At 39.0% G+C, this 14,429-nt stretch overlaps 1 protein-coding gene across 3 annotated transcripts in view; it reads left to right on the top strand.

Annotated features, from left to right (window-relative positions):
• Nucleotides 1–12,778, top strand: part of CRB1 (crumbs cell polarity complex component 1) — a 107,280-nt gene extending 94,502 nt beyond the window's left edge. For 2 of the 3 annotated variants that reach the window (XM_074832744.1, XM_074832745.1), the window contains exon 12: nt 11,386–12,778. In XM_074832744.1, coding sequence (XP_074688845.1) covers nt 11,386–11,601 — 216 coding nt within the window. In that variant the 3' untranslated portion in view covers nt 11,602–12,778. The remainder of the gene's footprint in view (nt 1–11,385) is intronic. The other variant, XM_074832746.1, reaches the window with a different exon arrangement.
• The last annotated feature ends 1,651 nt before the right edge of the window (nt 12,779–14,429 follow it).

Genomic DNA, 14,429 nt, shown 5'->3' with positions numbered 1-14,429 from the left:
CCAGCCAGCCTGGGAAGAACATCTGCTGGTGCTCAGACAATAGATAACAGGTCAGTTCATGTGGAAATGCAAGTTTAGACTAAGTTCAGGCTGTAAACCTGTAATAAGTACATATCAATAATTTATTACCAGTGTAAGTGCAATATTCTTGCAGTTTAAACAAAAGAGAATGCTATACCTCACTCCAGAAAGGAAATCTCGTACAGCAAAAATGCCTGATTGCAACAGCTCCATAAAAGACTACCCATCAGACTCAAGTTTTCTTGCTCAGGGCTTCATGCCCCAGTGTATTAGCTACTGTACAAACACCAAGCATGTGACAGACTGCCAGAGATGAAGACTGTCAGGTAAATCCTAAACTAGACCTTGCTAGTTCTCATTCTCAATGGGAGTGTTAGAGCCTGGGCAGGTCTGCACTGTCCTGATATGGCTACTGGGGACTGATCGCAGGTACTGGTGCAGGCAGTGTTTAGGCAGTATGAAGAGATTAAATTCAATTACCGTTTCCACCCTGGGTTGCCTAACTGATGATAAACTAATTGTGTCTCTATTTCATGATTCAGTTGGCCTGCTTTAAAGGGGATCTCCAAACTGAAAGCTACCATTGAAGAAATAAGGCATCAAGGATAGAGCTGAGAAGAAAGAACCTCTTAGGCTGACTGTTCAACAGAGGAAAAGTCTGGTATCTGAAAAAGGTGGAATCAAAAGGGGGGTTGTATCAGAAACAGCTTACACCTGCAGATAAAGGTGGATTTTGACCTGACTTCATGCACTGTAGAAAATGTTATTTTCAGCCTGCATTGAGGAGCCTCCAGATCTAAATCAATCGTCTGTCTAGAAACAGGGTTGAGTTGCAATCATAGTCAATACACCTTGCCTTGGAGGACCAGAGATAAATTCACTGAGCTGAGCCAGCATATTTTTTTTTCCTATCTCTAAGAAGTATGATCTTCAAGAAAATCTTCTGAAAGTGTAGGAAATCTTCTTAAAAGAAAGACACTGACAAGGCTGCCATTACTTCCTGGCATGTTAGAGTAAATCTCTAATCTGAAGTACAATGTACTTTCTGATAGTTATCTTTAGGTGGCAGTAAGGTAAAAGCATGGAGTAGAAAGTTAAGAGAAATCTCTAACGCATTTTTAGAGACCTTTTTCTCATGTAGTGTACTGGCTATAACATAGAAAGGGACTTCATAAACCACTTGCATCTTCAGCAGATATCCAAAAAGCAATTATTAGAGTTGGCTTAGTTCAGATGATATACAGATGCAAACCTGTTGAATGCCAGCAATATTAATACAATGACTGGATATTAGGTATGCAGTACTTGATCCAAGAATCCCTGAGGACAGAGGTAACGTTCACAGGTAGAGACACACTCATATGTTCCTATCAACAAGATGGAAGTACATTAAAAAAAAGTCACAAGAAAAAATAACTCCACCAACAAATTAAAGGTCTAAATCAAGAATAAAACAGGGTTTCAAGAAGTAATTATTGACATGGAGGTTTATAGATTTTTTTTTTCCATTTACTCTTTTCATGTATGTATCTCTTCCAAAGTCTTTCCTGAAGCTAAAATGTAATGATGTTTGCTGCCTCTAATCAACTTTCTACTAGAAAAAAAGCCAGTAGGATAATAATATACTCAAAATTTTTATCAAGTAGTGTAATTAGCTAAGTAACGCAACAGTGTCATGTAGTGTGCTAAGGCAAGTATTATGTAGCCAATAAAGGTCTATCTTATATCATTAATATTTACAGTTGGAAGCACAAGATGGCTGCAATCGAAGTGCTGCACCCAGCAAAGGCTAGCTGTTGACTTGATACCTTGTTGTCTGACAGTGTGAGACAGTCAAATAGCTACTTTCTTCATCACCACTTGACAGCATAATATTAATGCTAGGTAGCAACACATGGCTGTTTTGCAGGAGCTTAGCCCCAAATAGGGAGAATAATTTCATGGAACAGATTTGAGATTGTAGGCTTAGCTTATTAGCAGAGAACTAGGGTTGGAAAATGTCTGGCAATTACAAAATAAAGCAGGTATCATAACTCTTTCTCTGCTATACCGTACACTGCTGGCCCACCTATTATGCACCAGTGGACAGAGCAGTTTGTTATTCCCACAGAAAGCGGGAAGAGGTAAGACTGACAGCTTCAGCACAGGTTGTACCAGTTCTTATGGAGAACCAGGACCTGGGGGACATAGATGATCCTGCTTCACATTGTCACAGTCAGGGACCAGAGCCCACAGAAGGTGGTTGCATCTGTATGTGATGCTAGTCTTTGATGGGTACTTAGTGCTGTTCTCAAAGACCTGATTACAGAAATAAAAGAACATCTACCACTAGCATCAATAATTAAGGAAGAGATCTTTAACCTCAACTGTTTTGTGCTAGAAAGTGGAGTTTTGAGCAACCAGTTCTGTGCCCACAATTCAGATTGTGCAACTTCATTAAAGTTAATTGAAACTGATAATGCAGAAGACAGATGAATCATGCCGGTGAAAACAATGCACATGCAAACATATTAGTGATGAGAAAGAATGTGCAGGTGTTCACTTAGATGGAATTTGTGCTTCCAGATTGTAAATACCTCAGCAAAATTTATCTTTTTTTTTTTCCCCTAATACAGAAAAAAATGGAATCTAGAATGAGAGACAGATAGATAAAATGTGTGCAAAATTCAGAAAATCAAAAGTTTGCATTAGAAATGGTTTAGTTTCACCCTTAACATAGCTGTTGATAGGTTATATTATCATTTCCTGCCCCATTCTCTTACCCAAATGCTGTCGTTCCCATCAGCCCCATCTTGAACATTATCATCCTTCACATGCTGGACTGCTCAACACCTATGCAATCAATGAAGAAAGCAGTTTTGAAATTAACTTTTTTTTCTCATCATTTTAACTATTTCACTCTGTCTACTGAATCCCTCTTGAACTCTTTTCCTTGGGAACTGTCCTGCCCTCATCTTCAGCACTGTAGCATCTTTTCCTATTTACCTGCTTTTGGGTTTAACCTACTGACCCCCTCCCACCCACTTCACTCTCCCACAACAACAGGAGCGGACTTCCTCAAAAAGCCACAACTGTGTGTTCTTCTGAATTCCTCTTCAGGAGTCATTTCTACTGGGGCAACTATAGGGATGCAATAAACTGAACCCAGCTTATATGCAGGGCAGTGACAGAAAGTTATTATTTTCAGCCATAGTCTTTTTGTTTTGAATATCATCCATTCCTTCCTGCAAGATGCTTGAATGATAAGGCTTTTATCCACCACCAAGTTTTATTCATAGAGAATCTGCTGTCTCAAAGCTGTAATGCAGTTGTCCCCTATGGAGAAACACCACCTAATATACTGCACTGTTGTCCATGTACAAAAATAATTCTATATGATACCCCAAAGCATTTCCCAAACTGGAAAAGGATGTTACACTCCAGAGACTGACACCTTTACTAAAACATTTGTCTAGTCTGTGATTTAGCAGCTATGGGACAAATTCCTCCTCGGCATGGTTTGCCTGGATTTGCACCAGCTATAGATTTTCCCTCTTATCCTTTCAGACTGCAGCAGATGGTGAAGTTCCTACACCAGAGGCTGTCGATAGAATTTTAAAAGGCATCTCATAACAGCACATTGGAGTTGCACATTTAATCTGTGCTGCACCACCAAGATGATCTTAAAAAGACCTGGAATAAACTTACAAAATTAGCACTGGCAGTTGCTGCAGAAATGCTATCAAGGAGTCTTCCCAAAGCCCACAGTTTAATGAGAGCTTACCTCCCAAACTGCCAGCCAAATCACTTCTCTATGTATAACCAACTCTCTGCTGTCTAACAGAAAAGGCATTTAATACTCTGTCCTATAAGATACTGATCCAGGAAAATATATGATGGAGATTTTAAGGCACTACTTATGTACTTCTGGCTTTTTGGGTCCATCTCTGAGCTCACATAAAATACAGTGGCCAAAACCAGAAATATTATTTATTCTGCCTAAGACAGACTATCCCAGACATACTAAACACCACTGTTTTCATGGCTGGACCACTTCCATTAAAGAGTTAATAAAAGTCAGACATCAATACTGCAAGTAGTTAAAGAAAATATAGTTACTGTAGGTAGCCTGTTCTTTAAAGATTAATTCCTAAAAGTGAGCTTCCAAGTTTGACAAGCTACTTGGCCAAAAGGCTAATATTGTAAATAGAAGACCAGCTGAGCTGAACATCATTGCAAGTACTAACATTGAGAGGGAGTAAGTTGTTTTGATTTAAACACAGCACTGTTTCCAAGTGATCCAGGAACGGTCCTGCAGCTTAATGTGGGGAGGAGGTCTGTGTATGCCAATCTGACTGGAAGATCAAGACTAATGAGCATAACACCCTTGTTTAACCAAAGTCTGCTTTACAATTTAGTTGCAACACTTTAGAGAGTTCTATCTCCAATCTCCAATGTCTTGCTCCACTATAATTAGAAAAAACTTTCTCGTTAACTTCTTTAGTGTCACAACAGTGTGACTTCATGTGTCAGGAGGGAGGCTGTCAGAATTTCTTAATGAGGCACTTTCCTTGCAAGCCCAGCTAAATCCTAGACTTCAACCATCTCCATCATTTTCTCACAAGGACACCAGAGATGCAATTCTTTCTTGATAGTAAAGATTACATTTTTCTGATCTATAACTGGTCTGCCAGATGATCAATTTATCATTGAGGCTGCTAGCACTAATTCTCTCTACATTTGTGCTTTGATTTCAAGAACTGTTAGACAACTAAAAGTTGACAATTTCCAGAGAGGAATTTATTTAAACTGTCACATTTCAACTAAGACAAACTATTCAAACTACATTTTATGAAAAAAAGGTATACTAGATAGAGGTAGTAGTGAATGTAATTTCTTCAGAGACATTTTAAGAAATACTATCCACGAACAATCATAATAATATCAGACAACAATACCCACCAGAAAATAGAGAAATAAAAAAATAATAAAAAAAGATTACTTACATTCTTCTTCAAGGTGAGCTGCTTGTATATATTATACTGCGGATCTTCTGCATACATCAGAAGTAATCACCTAAGTTTTTGTCTTCAGCAATGTCCATAGAGGTATGTAAAGGACTTGGGGTTTCATTCAGGCTCTCCAGCAATGGGATTGTCTTTTCCTGCAGATACCAGGAAAACAACTCGGAGGCTGATGGCAGAAACAACAATAGCAATGCTGAAAATTCAAGACTATCTACAACTCTATATGTGCTATAGATAAATTTTCAGAGGACTACAGAGACAAGTGAGGGACAACAGAATAGCCTCCTCCCAGTGGACATGGTGTCAGCTAGAGAAGTTCCCAAGATGTGGAGAGAAAAGTAGTCATGCTTACCTGGTATACAGGAGGGAAAGCTACCTGTGACCGGCACCAGAGCCAGTATGTGGCAACCACAGGCTGCCCTGAACTGGAGCTACAGGCTAGATGATTGCGGGGGGAAGCCATCACATCTTCAGCCCATGGAGATCTTAATCAGGTATTGAAGGCTCCAAGTCTGAATCTGGTCCTCCTACAAACTGGTCTTACTCATTAAGGAAGAAAAACTAGAGAGAAACCCTGCAGCAATCTTTCTAGGCCTGTTTTGTTCTCCTGCTTTCTGCTTCTCAATTTCAAAGAATTCAAACACTTTTTCATTACGTTTAAGGTACCGCAAATATAGTGCCTTTCTGGAATGACTTCCTTCACACACAGAGACAAGAAGAATGGCTATGCAATGTGACTGCCATAGAAAATGCACTTTTGAAGCCCACAAGATAAACTGAAGATTTGTAAGGTGTCCAGAAGGAAAAGGAATTGGTGACCTCACTGGTGCTAAACAGTGGAAAATCAGCTAAGGTGCACTGCAGACACTAAGGGCTGCCTCCTTTGTTGCCACAGGTACCAAAGTAGAAAGGAATAAATTATTCAAGTACCTGAATTATAACTGTGTATAGGCACACTCAACATAGAGGAGTACCCACATGGACAACAGCATGAAGTAGGAAACCAGGATAAAGCATAAAGAGGATAAAGCAGTTAAAGAAAATAGGTGATGCATATAGAATCTTAAAAATAGTTTCCCATTTCCGGTGGCCTGTGCAGTGTTTGGCTCAGCTGGACATCAGTCTGCTCTCTTTAAATGAGTCCAAAATGGACTATTGGTTCAACTCAGCAGCCCAACATTTAGGTCAACACAACTCTTGGGAGCTGGTGGCTGGTGTTTAGCACAAGCAGAGCAGCTACGTTTTACAGATGATGTGAGCGAGAGCACTAGGTCCTTGCTTGTGAAGGTGAAAAAAAAAAAAAAAATCACAGAAAACGGGACTCTGTGTGCCACACATTTAAAATACTTTTATTGGAACAAACTCAGTCTATAGATTTATGGCCACTTTACTGCTGTTGAAAATAAACTGTAGTCCCACAAGCTGGGGTTATCAATGCATCTCATTATAACAGATTTGTGTATGACTGACTGGATTTCTTCTTGAAGTACTGGGATTCTTATTTGAATTCAGCCTTTAACAGAAAAAAATTCTGATAAGATGGTTGTAAATCCCCAGTGAAATAAACTCAGTGTATCTATGGGCTTTTTAATCAAGTTAATGGCTTTTCCTTGGCTGCTCAGTTTTGTCCCTATACGCCCCCAAACCTTTCAAAGTAATTCTGACATGGATTAGGACCACTCAAGCCAATCGTCCCCCATTACTATCGCAAATGGGTTTGATTTGGGGGCAGTAAATCTGGATGGCGTGGATCAGATGTTCTTACCATAAATGAAGTGATAACCTTGTGAGTCGTGTCAGGACTCAGGATCCAGAGACTTCACTGGTGAAAGCTCCAGTACACATGAGCAGCTGCAGAATTCCCAGAAAGCCCCACATGTGGCAGAGAAGGGAATTCTCTGGGTTTGGCAATTCCTGTGTTTTAAAGCTTGTGTTGACTTCTCTGTCTTGCCAAGCATCCAGAATCAGGCACATTTCTATGTGAGTGCTGAAATGGAGGCTGACTGATTCTTAATGCCCAGTGACAGAGGCATGCTTCTACTTTCAGAGCACGTTCTGCCTTTCACATACCAAAGACACATACCCTTGGTCCAAGCCACACTTTTCCACTTAAAGCTCGTGCCCGGGTAGCAGTGCCCTGAGGAACCTCATGCTACTTCTCTCACACCTACAGTGATTTCTCTGCTGGCACCACAGCTGGCTCTTCTCTCTCCCTGATCTGGCTCAGCCCTTGGTGTCTGTGGCCATAATTCTCATGCCCTGTATTGACATAAAGCAGGATTAGATCAGCTAAATCATGCTGATGTAAAACACACAAGAGGAAGAGGCCCAGTGTATTTTGCTGGCTCCCTTGTGCTATTCTACTTGCCTTTGACATTTGGCACACATGAAAATGTTCGTATATAGCAAATCCCTAATGTTCCCCTCGTATAAAATAACAGTCTGGAAGATGGCTTGTTTAAAGATAAGCATACATTTACTGGATTGATAAATGCTACTAAGCTTTGACTTGGGAACTGGGCCCTTCTTATCCAAACTGTTCATCTACAAAGCAAATTGAGGAACCAAAGCAGAACAATCAATCTATACCAATAACCAAATGAAAAGCAAAACCCAGCCCTACAATGAAGTTTCGCTCTATCCAATGATTTATTTTATCTAATATAAACATTTTAAATAATTTTTATTTAATAATTTAAAAAACCTAAAAAATATATTAATCAGCTCTGAAATTAAATCACTTGTGAAAAACCAAAAGACTCTGTTTTTAAAAAGGCAAAAGAAGTTTTTTTCCTGCATTTCCTCCTGTCTTTGCAGATGAAGCTATTCACTACATGAAAACTAAATTCAAGAATATTTTTTTCTTCCTTTGTTTTTTAATTTTGCCAAAATAAATTCATCTTGCTTTAGTTGACATCCAAAGACATATAAAGAGAAGATGCTACGTAAAATATCTTAGCAAGAAAATTGGCCTTCTAATGTTAGCAGACTTCATCTTGCCATCAGCATCCATTACCATTAAGGGTACAGCTTTTACTGACAGCTACTGTATATTAGGGGCAGGGGAACTCTCACAGCTATTCTGTCAGTGACTACCTTTTAAACAGGCTCATAAGATAATTCAGGTTGGAAGAGCCCTCAGGAGGTCTCCCAGTCCAACCTCTTGCTCAAAGCGTAATGAGAATCTCTAAGGTATTGCCCAGTGAGTAAATTAACCCTCCTTCAGATGCCCTACATATATTTAGTTATTCATAAGCAGTGCTGAAGTTACATTCAGAAACAGCTTGTGATATTTATTATAGCATGTGGTATTTATTAGCAAAAATTATTTCTGAATGGCTATCACGGTATATGGGGGTCTCATAGGCTTCTCTGACAACAAAGGTCTTTGGCAATAAGATTCAGTACCTTGTTTCTCTTCATAAATTTCCAGGTGTCTTGTGGCTTTTTTTGTTTGTGCTGAGACAAAATTAAATTTACCTCACTTTACCCTTTCCTTTCCAGAGCTTCCGCCTTCTGCTTTTGAAGCTCTAGGTCACAGAATCCCTCTTGCGCGGGACTCTGCCATGGCTCTATGATAAACACACCAAAAAATTGTATATTCATAGCAAGTGACCATCTCCAAAGCAGTCAATTCCATAACCAGATCTTAACAAGCTAACATGGGGAAGTGAATAGCAGCCTGTGTGATATGAAGCTGAAAAGTGATGTCTTGTGGTGGTCTAATCAAGGAGACATCAGGTGTGCATTGCTCACCACGCAGCGCCTTAGGATGCTCACAGACTCGCAGCCACAGGTGAGCTGCTATGCGGCTGTGAACACCCAGATAAACAGCTACATGCATGAGCAGTCCCACAGCGGTCAGAAGGGCTCTGCTCTTTGAAACATGGGAGAGGTTCATAGCCTAGATCCACCTATGGTGGAAGCAACAGAAAAGGACCTACCAGAAGAGCCTGAAGCAGTGATACAGGACCTTTATGTTCAAACTGCTTTTTTAAAGCCCACTCCCTACTATTATGCAAAATACACAGAGGGGCCAGTAACAGAAAAACTTTTTCCTCTGTCTCAGCAGCACTATGTTTCTAAAAATGCTGCTCAGTCCTTTTTCTTTTCAGGATCACCAATTACAATTATTTCAGTCTGTCATCATGCCTAAATACTGCAATGAACAAACTGAGATCATGGGGGAAAGAACTTTTCAAATTTTTTTTTCCAGATCAGCCAATTGATTTTACAAATTAACTGCATTTTAACAAGTTAAAGGGGTTTTTTCTCCCCAATTCATTTGCATAAAAATTTTCTTTAGGAAATAAAATTAATTTGAAGGATGAAAATGTCTCCCTAGATATAGACATACTTACAATAGGAATGGAAAGAATATAGACTGGAAAATAGGAGAATAAGTTCAGAAATTTCACATACCAGAGACCACACAACAGCACCCATTTACCTATGGTAGTGAATTTCTTTCACAAATGTCCTGTTCAACCCTAGGATAAGAGTTAACTTAGACTATCTTGGTCCTCAGTTTCCCAGAGCAGACAATGAAAATAAAAGATGGCTTCTGAGAATAAAAATCCCATTAAAAATTTGCAGCCTCTCTGAGACAAGAGGAACAAGGGTCATATAGTCTAACACAATACAGAAAAAAACCTAAGGTCTCAAATATATCTGTAACACCATCTAAAGATGAAATGACCTTCCCAATCCAATACCATTTAATAGACCAACCTGTTTCATGCCACCTTATTTTAGGGTTAGAGTCATGCGGTCTGTTACCTGCACTAGATTATTTCTATGGGAAAAAAATGTTTTTAAAATCATATATGTAGCCATCAAGGACAGAAGAAAATATCCTAGCCAGTCATGCACCCCCCTAGAGAGAATCCCTGAGCCAAACTTGTTTTTATTATTATAGTAGGACCTTTTACATCAGCGTGGAAGTGGAGAGAGAAAAAAGAGGAAGGATTGTTTTAACATTTTCCCTCTGGCATTGTTGTTCTCCTGCAAAGGCATGAGTCCAAGCAATGTATGCACAGCAATAGCATCCATTTACAGTACATCCACCGCTGAATGCAAAATCATCATCATTCTCAGGACTGTAATTGCACTTCCTTAGAAATGACGAGTAAGCAGGTCACTAAAATATTCTGTAACATGCAGTATCTAACTGGCAAATGGGCTTTGACCTGCTGTTTTCTGTTTCTAAATATTTTGGGATTTGAAAGTTCAGCCTCAAGCACACATTCATCTATGGCAGTTCAACTGTCATTCGTAATACAAATCAAAAGATGATGGATGGCAGAATCTGCCCAGAAGTTCAATTCCTGCTAGGGTCATTCTGTCCGTAGTGACCACTTTTCCACACTAACTACATCACTTCATTGGTTTACCTCACCATAAGCAATTTTTACACACAAAAGCACATAGATGTGTATAAAGCATTCATCTAACAACTATAAAATTTCTCTGGTCTAAAGCTTTTCAACTGGCAGATTTGTTTATGCGCACTGTGCCTTCTGACATTATCACATTTTCCACTGCCACATGAAAACAGAAAAAAAAATCAGAGCATCCATACGTTCATCCTGTACTGTACTGCTTGTGTTTCTGTAGATGAAGCTACAAAGCCTGTATGTAGAAGAAGAGCTGGATGAATATTTTAAAACATATTTGTGAAAATATTCTGATTAATTTCTCACTGAATAGATTTTAATTGCACTCTGGTGCAGCCTCTATACACTTACTTCATGCAAACATGCTGGTAGAAAAGTTTACTGGCAAGAATGCTTGTAGAAATAGTACATTTACAAAAATATTTACAGTAAGCACATTTTCTATATATAAGTACAAGTATTCACACAAACTTGACTCCTCCAGCAAGAGAAACAAAAATGTGACTGAATATATATCCAGTCAAAATAGCTCATGTTTAACTTGCAGTAGCAAAGACTAGAAATAATGTGTTCACAACTAAACTAGGGATAATTAATTATTATTAAAGTTATTAAACAAATAATTGCTGAATTACTACTACACTCTGCAGACATATTAACTCACAGGTTATTTTCAAGCAGAAAGGAAGCCATCACATGAAATGGGTCATTACACGAAATTCATCCAGTTCTGCCTTCTATATTAAATATCCAGCACTGTGTGTGTAATTTTCTGAAGAGTCCAAAGAACAAAATCTGGAGGGGCTAATGTCTTTCTCTACCAATAAACGGTGCTTCTGCAGTAGCTAGTCCTTGCAAAGCCCTATCCATCGAATGGTTTTTGTTTTCCTTCCATGGTAGCTCAAGTGTGTCTCAGTATTCTGTTGATGTAAATTATATTGCGATTATTTCAATCCTTCCAGTTGACAGCTGACTTGATCTCGAACATATTCGCCTCCATTGGCTCAGTAACGCTGGCCTTGTTATTGATCCTCTTCTTGGCAGTTGTGGTTTCAGTCATCGCTGCCAATAAACGGGCGACTCAAGGGACCTACAGCCCCAGCCGGCAGGAGAAGGAGGGATCCCGGGTAGAGATGTGGAACATGGTGCAGCCACCACCAATGGAAAGACTGATTTAGAAGAAAACGCTCCTCTGTGCTGGAAGATGGCTGAAAGTGGACAGTGTACATATGTTAGATATATTAATTTTCATTCTGATACCAGGAATACTCATTATAAATATTACAATGACTTTGGGCTTTCAATATTTTCAGTATTTTCCTTTTAAGTTCAATAACATTAAAATTCTCTTAGCATTTAGGTGAACCAATGCCATTTATCATTGTTTTGGACCAACCCGTCCAAGGACAATTTTTATTTGCACTGGAAACTCCAGCCTTGATAATCAGCAGTAGGTGTTACAGACAGTAATGGCTCCTGGGATACATGTAAGTGCCTGTCTCAGATGCAACACAAGGAAGAGCTTCCCGTTTGTGCTTTCCTTAGACTGCCTAGCAATCACTGCTGCAGAAGATGATGCAGACAAATCAAATAAGCCTGTACAATAAAGACATTGTAATTCTGTTATCAAAGGGTTTAGTGCAAGAGCTGTGTCTCAGCATATCTACTTTCATCTGTTAATCAGGGATTAAAAGGAAGCTGTGCGAAAACTCTCCAAAATAAGTGCTTCAAATTTAATTGGTGTTCTTTCCTCCAGTTCTCTCATTTTACCTGCTGCCCCCCTCCACCTTCCACTGAAAAGAATTTCAGTTTCCACAATAACACATATTTCTCTGAGTATAAAAGACTGTGTCCTAAAATATCAGGCAGGCACAATCTGGCCTCTTAGGAGATATGGAATCTAAACATCCTAAACAAATTCTGTGCATCCACACTACTGCCATTTTCTTATTACAGTATTACCTGATGGTCCATTTTAGAAAACTATTGCTTCTCACATTGCCAACATATATTGGCTGCCAAAAAGCATGCTAAAAAACATCTCCCAGAGCTCATGGAAAACAGCAGGAAAGAGGCAGAAGTGGCCTACAGGTAAAGCACTGGCTTGGAAATAATTACGACAGATTTGTTGCTTCTCCTGGAGCTCAGACTTCTCATATGATCATGGGCAAATAAATTTTTATGCCTTAATTTTCCTCTTTTAAAACAGGGATAATCCTATTTAACTACCTTGTAAACCTCAGCAGCAAAACAATCACAACTGTTTGTTGAAAAAGAAACAAGCGCATAAAATGTACTGGAATAACAGGAGAAGTTTGTAAGAAATCTTGTCATGAAATAAACATTTGAAAATCTTCAAGAGATTTAATGATCATTCTTGTAGCAGAATAGGATGTGCCAAAAATACACCCAGGTCAAAGGGGGTTTTTGAAACATAGGGGAAAATTTTAGAAGACATGTAGTCAAGGAATTAAAGCATAAACATTACTCCCACACAAACTGAACCCACAATAAAGAGGCAACAGAGTGGAAAGTCCATGCTGGCATTTCTTTCTTCCTGCAGTTCGGTTTATATATGCCCACAGTTGTGAAACATCCCAGATATATGCATCAAACCCCAGATGGTTATTCCAGGAGTTGCATAATAGAGTATGCACACTCAGTATACAAGAGCTTAACTCATCTTTTTAATTAATGATCAATTCTTAATTCATTTTGAATGAACCCCTTCAGGGATTACAGAAGATCAATGTCACTCACATTTATTTTTGTATTAGATGATTAGCAGTAACTATGATAAATAAGCACATTCTAGATTTTTTTTCAGTCCTCACTGATATCTTTCAAAACAAGGCACTGCAGAAAATGTGAGTGGATGGTAAGATTCAAGCCGAGTTAAAAGAGGAGAATGTAGTCACAGCAAAAATGCACAACAGATTTTCTTCTAGCCCAATTTCAGAAGCTTTGGTTCTGAGATTATTATTTTGAATGCAATCATTGTACAGCTGCAGTCTAAATCCAGAGAGTTCAAATGGCGACTAAAGAAAGAATGAAAAAATAAGTTATCAAAAGTACGATGTGAGATAAGAGATAGCAGAGATTCAGGGTAGGCCTTTTTGAATAATGGCATTATGTAATTGTAGATGTAATAGCTTTTAATTGAAACTCTAGGTTTGGCCCAGCATTTGCCCCATAAGACACTGCTAAGGCACAATAAAGAATACCATAAAGTTTGTTAGGTGTAATCATTCCTAGAAAGATACATAAATATTGGAAAAAAGAATAAACTTCCTTAGAGCATATGGTTTGAGGTAGCAAACACTCACCAAACGAGACAGAAAACTACAGCATGTGAGCGTGAGACCACAAGTGAAACAGGAGTGATATGTGCAGATTCTTACACACATTGCTTTAGCCTCACCCAAAAAAAGATGTGAGAGACTCAAAGGCAAGGTCATCTCTGCCTAGAAAGTGGCAAGGGGGGCAAAGATGCAGGAACCTGTGATAACAAGAGGGTGAGCAGTAAGTATGTGAAGAAGAGGAGCTGTAAGGCTGCAGGCTGGGAAGGGCTTGGGGACAGAGAGCTCTGAAATTGAGGGAGAATCTAGAAGCACAAATTGGGCACAAGTAGCAGAAACAACGTTGAACTAGTAAAGTGGATACAAAGAAGATACTTCCACACACCTGCTTTGTGTTCTTGGGTTTCTGGTCAATGAGCTAAAAGGACAAATAAAATTGATGGACATCTCAGTGAATAGCAGAGGGAGAAAGAAAACCAGAAATTAAGTAATTTCAGAAATAGCAATATGATGGTTATAATAAAGATCTAACTTTGACATTCACCCTTCTTTGAGCAGTAGGTTGGACTCGATGACACCAGCAGGTCCCTTCCAGACTAAATTATTATATGATTTAAAGACAAAGGACAAAAGAGAAAAAGCAGCTGAAGATGAAGGCAGTTTGCATGGAGAACTAACTTGAAGGAAAACATTATTGTTCGTGGTGA

The sequence above is a fragment of the Strix aluco genome, chromosome 8 (genome assembly GCF_031877795.1).
Source record: "Strix aluco isolate bStrAlu1 chromosome 8, bStrAlu1.hap1, whole genome shotgun sequence".
Lineage (NCBI taxonomy): Eukaryota > Metazoa > Chordata > Aves > Strigiformes > Strigidae > Strix > Strix aluco.
This window is presented reverse-complemented; position numbering and strand designations above follow the sequence as displayed.